This window comes from Erythranthe guttata, chromosome 14 (genome assembly GCF_056151865.1).
Source record: "Erythranthe guttata isolate IM_541 chromosome 14, IM_541, whole genome shotgun sequence".
Lineage (NCBI taxonomy): Eukaryota > Viridiplantae > Streptophyta > Magnoliopsida > Lamiales > Phrymaceae > Erythranthe > Erythranthe guttata.
The window spans coordinates 24,954,077-24,957,164 of NC_142546.1; the positions used below are offsets into that span (position 1 = coordinate 24,954,077).

The 3,088-nt window shown below is 36.6% G+C and overlaps 1 protein-coding gene across 1 annotated transcript; it reads left to right on the forward strand.

Annotated features, from left to right (window-relative positions):
• Positions 1-542: 542 nt before the first annotated feature.
• Positions 543-2,314, forward strand: LOC105958933 (UDP-glycosyltransferase 72B3). Its single transcript, XM_012982933.2, has one exon. The coding sequence runs from the start codon at positions 638-640 to the stop codon at positions 2,138-2,140; it is 1,503 nt and encodes a 500-aa protein (XP_012838387.2). The 5' UTR covers positions 543-637; the 3' UTR covers positions 2,141-2,314.
• The last annotated feature ends 774 nt before the right edge of the window (positions 2,315-3,088 follow it).

Here is a 3,088-nt window from a genome sequence, read left to right on the forward strand (position 1 = left end):
ATTTAAGTAATATAGATTTGTTTTTATTTAAATACTAGATATATTTATTATTATAGACTATTTACTAATTAGTTAATAATAATAATAATAATAATAATAATAAGAATAATATATATATATGTATGAATATATATATATATATATATATATATATATATATATATATGAATATATATATATATATATATATATATATATATATATATATATATATATATATATATATATGTAAAAAGAAAAAAAAAAAAAAAAAAAAAGAAAAGAAGGCAGCTCGCGAGCTGTCGAACAACTAATTTTGGGCTCGAGCTCGAGCCCGTCCGAAGCTCGAGCTCGAGTTCGAGCTTTTTTCGAGCCGGCTCGTCGAGTTCGCGAGCCGGCTCGGCTCGTTTACCACCCCTAGGTTAGAGGATGATTTTTATAATTATACAAACATAAGGGGTTTTTTTTGAATTAGACCTTATCTCAAGGGTTTCTCATAAATCGTGCTAAATTTATTCAAGTGGGATACGAAATTCGAAAAATTGATGGACAAAATTTAATCACCCAAGCTCCGAGGAATTACTTGTTTTAAAACCCACAAATTTATTTTTATATATTACACTCTTCTCTGCGCGGTTATTCATATTACTATTCCGCCATGGAATCCGCCACAGCACACAGACCACCACCACCATCGCCGCTGCCTCGCAATATAGCATTGCTACCTCCGCCGGGATTTCTAGGCCACCTAATCCCATTCATCGAACTCGCCAAAAAACTGGTTCTCAACCACAACTGCACCGTCACTCTCATCATCCCAAACGACGGTTCCTCCATGGAACCCCAAAAATCTCTTCTTCGAGACATACCCACTTCAGTTAACCCAGTTTTTCTCCCGCCGGCGCCGGAGAACCACCACTGCCCGCCGGAAAATTCAAACCCAGAAACCCTGCTCCCGATCCGCGTAACCCGATCAATCCCCGCTATCAGAGCCACCCTGTCTTCCTTACGTGAAATGGGAACTCCCGCCGCCGCTCTGGTGGTGGATCTGTTCTCTCCCTACGCCATTGATGTAGCCAGAGAATTCGGAATCCCGGCATACATTTTCTACGTCATAGCCGCCAATGAACTGTCACTCGCCATGGATTTGCCCAAGCTGCACGAAGAAGAAGAAGAACAACAACATCAAGAATCGCAAATCAAATTGCCAGGTGGCATAGTACTGAATTCATCGGACTTCCCAGATTCGATGAAAGACAGAAACAGCGAAGATTACAAGTGGGCGCTCGATCTTTCCAACAAGTACCTTGAAGCCGATGGCATTCTTGTGAATAGCTTCCTTGGTTTGGAATCTGAAGCTTTCCATGTCTTAGAACAAGGCCATCCTCGTACTCCACCCGTTTATCCCGTGGGCCCGCTTATTAGAACAACAACAGCCACGTCATCATCATCATCATCATCTGACGATGATGATGATGATCATGCATGTCTCGGGTGGCTGAACAATCAGCCACCTAAATCAGTGCTGTTTGTTTCGTTCGGGAGTGGGGGAACTCTATCGACGGAGCAATTCCGTGAATTGGCTTTCGGGCTCGAAATGTGTCGGCATAGGTTTCTTTGGGTTGTAAGAACCCCTCAAGAAAACACCTCGGCTGCTTACTTGAACACAAATAGTAAATCTGGAGTGGAGGATAATCCTTTGGAGTATCTGCCAAAAGAGTTCCTGGAAAGAACTAAAGATCGGGGGTTGGTGGTGGCCACGTGGGCCCCACAGATTAGGGTTTTGAGCCATGGATCGGTAGGGGGGTTTGTGACGCACTGCGGGTGGAATTCGATACTGGAGAGCTCGGTTTTCGGGGTGCCTATGATAGCATGGCCGCTTTGCTTCGAGCAGAAGATGAGTGCCGTGTTCCTGAGAGATGGATTGAGGGGTGCAATAAGAGTGAAGCCGAATGAATTGAATGGCGTTGTGGAGAGAGATCACTTTTCCAAAGTCGTGAAACAACTCATGGACGAAGAATGCGAACCGGGAATCAAGATTCGGAAGAAGATGATGGAAGTTAAGATTGCAGCTGCAGATGTTATGGATCAAGAACATGGATCTTCTGCATTGGCACTTTCTCAGCTTGTCCACAAATGGATCACTATTAATCCAAAGTGATCATGCATGATGATCACTAGTTTTTTTATTTTAATTAATTTTCTTTTTCTTTTTTTGTCTTGTTTTATATGTACGTTTGTCATTTGAAGCTTCGATTTGGACAAGCTCGATCTCGAAACAACTTTTTTTTTTTTTTTTTTTTTTTTTATTATTATTATGTATTAGTTAATACATTTTCGCCACCCAAACTTTTAATTTTGTACACTTTAGTCCATAAAAAAAAAAAAAAAAAAAAAATCTCTTAAATTACCCCAATACTTCAGCCTCCCCAAGAAAACCTCCCTAGATCCGCCCCTGCTCCTCCGGCCAATTGTCAGTACCACATATCATTAAGCCCCCCACTATCGAATCGATGTGGAGGCCACTTTCTAGCATATCAAATAATAATAATAATAATAATAATAATAATAATAATAATAATAATAATAATAATAATAATTATTATTATTATTATTATTATTATTATTATTATTATTATTATTATTATTATTATTATTATTATTATTATTATTATTATTATTATTATTATTATTATTATTATTATTATTATTATTATTATTATTATTATTAAGACGGTGCAAATTAACTAATCATTTTAATTAGCATATAGTAGCATTTTGTCATATCCGAGATATGATTTGAAAGTTACAAAATAATTAATTTAATAAACGATAATAACAATTATAATAAGAAATATATTACATTACTATAATAAAATGTATTAGTGAAATCTATCATTCCATTGAAATAAGGAAAGAAAAATGATTAGAAAATTAGTCAATGATGAAGAACCGCCCGATCAACGCCGTAATTTGGCGGAGAAAAAAAAAATCAAAAAATTATTAAAATGAGAGTTAATGTGATATATTTGTTCAAATCCGAAGTCAATGTGTAATATTGAGGAAATTAGAGTATAATGATGGAATTGATAAAAAATATATTATGGAA

Excerpts from the sequence above, each read along its gene's own strand:
- LOC105958933 (XM_012982933.2), top strand. The coding sequence starts at position 638 with ATGGAATCCGCCACAGCACACAGACCACCACCACCATCGCCGCTGCCT.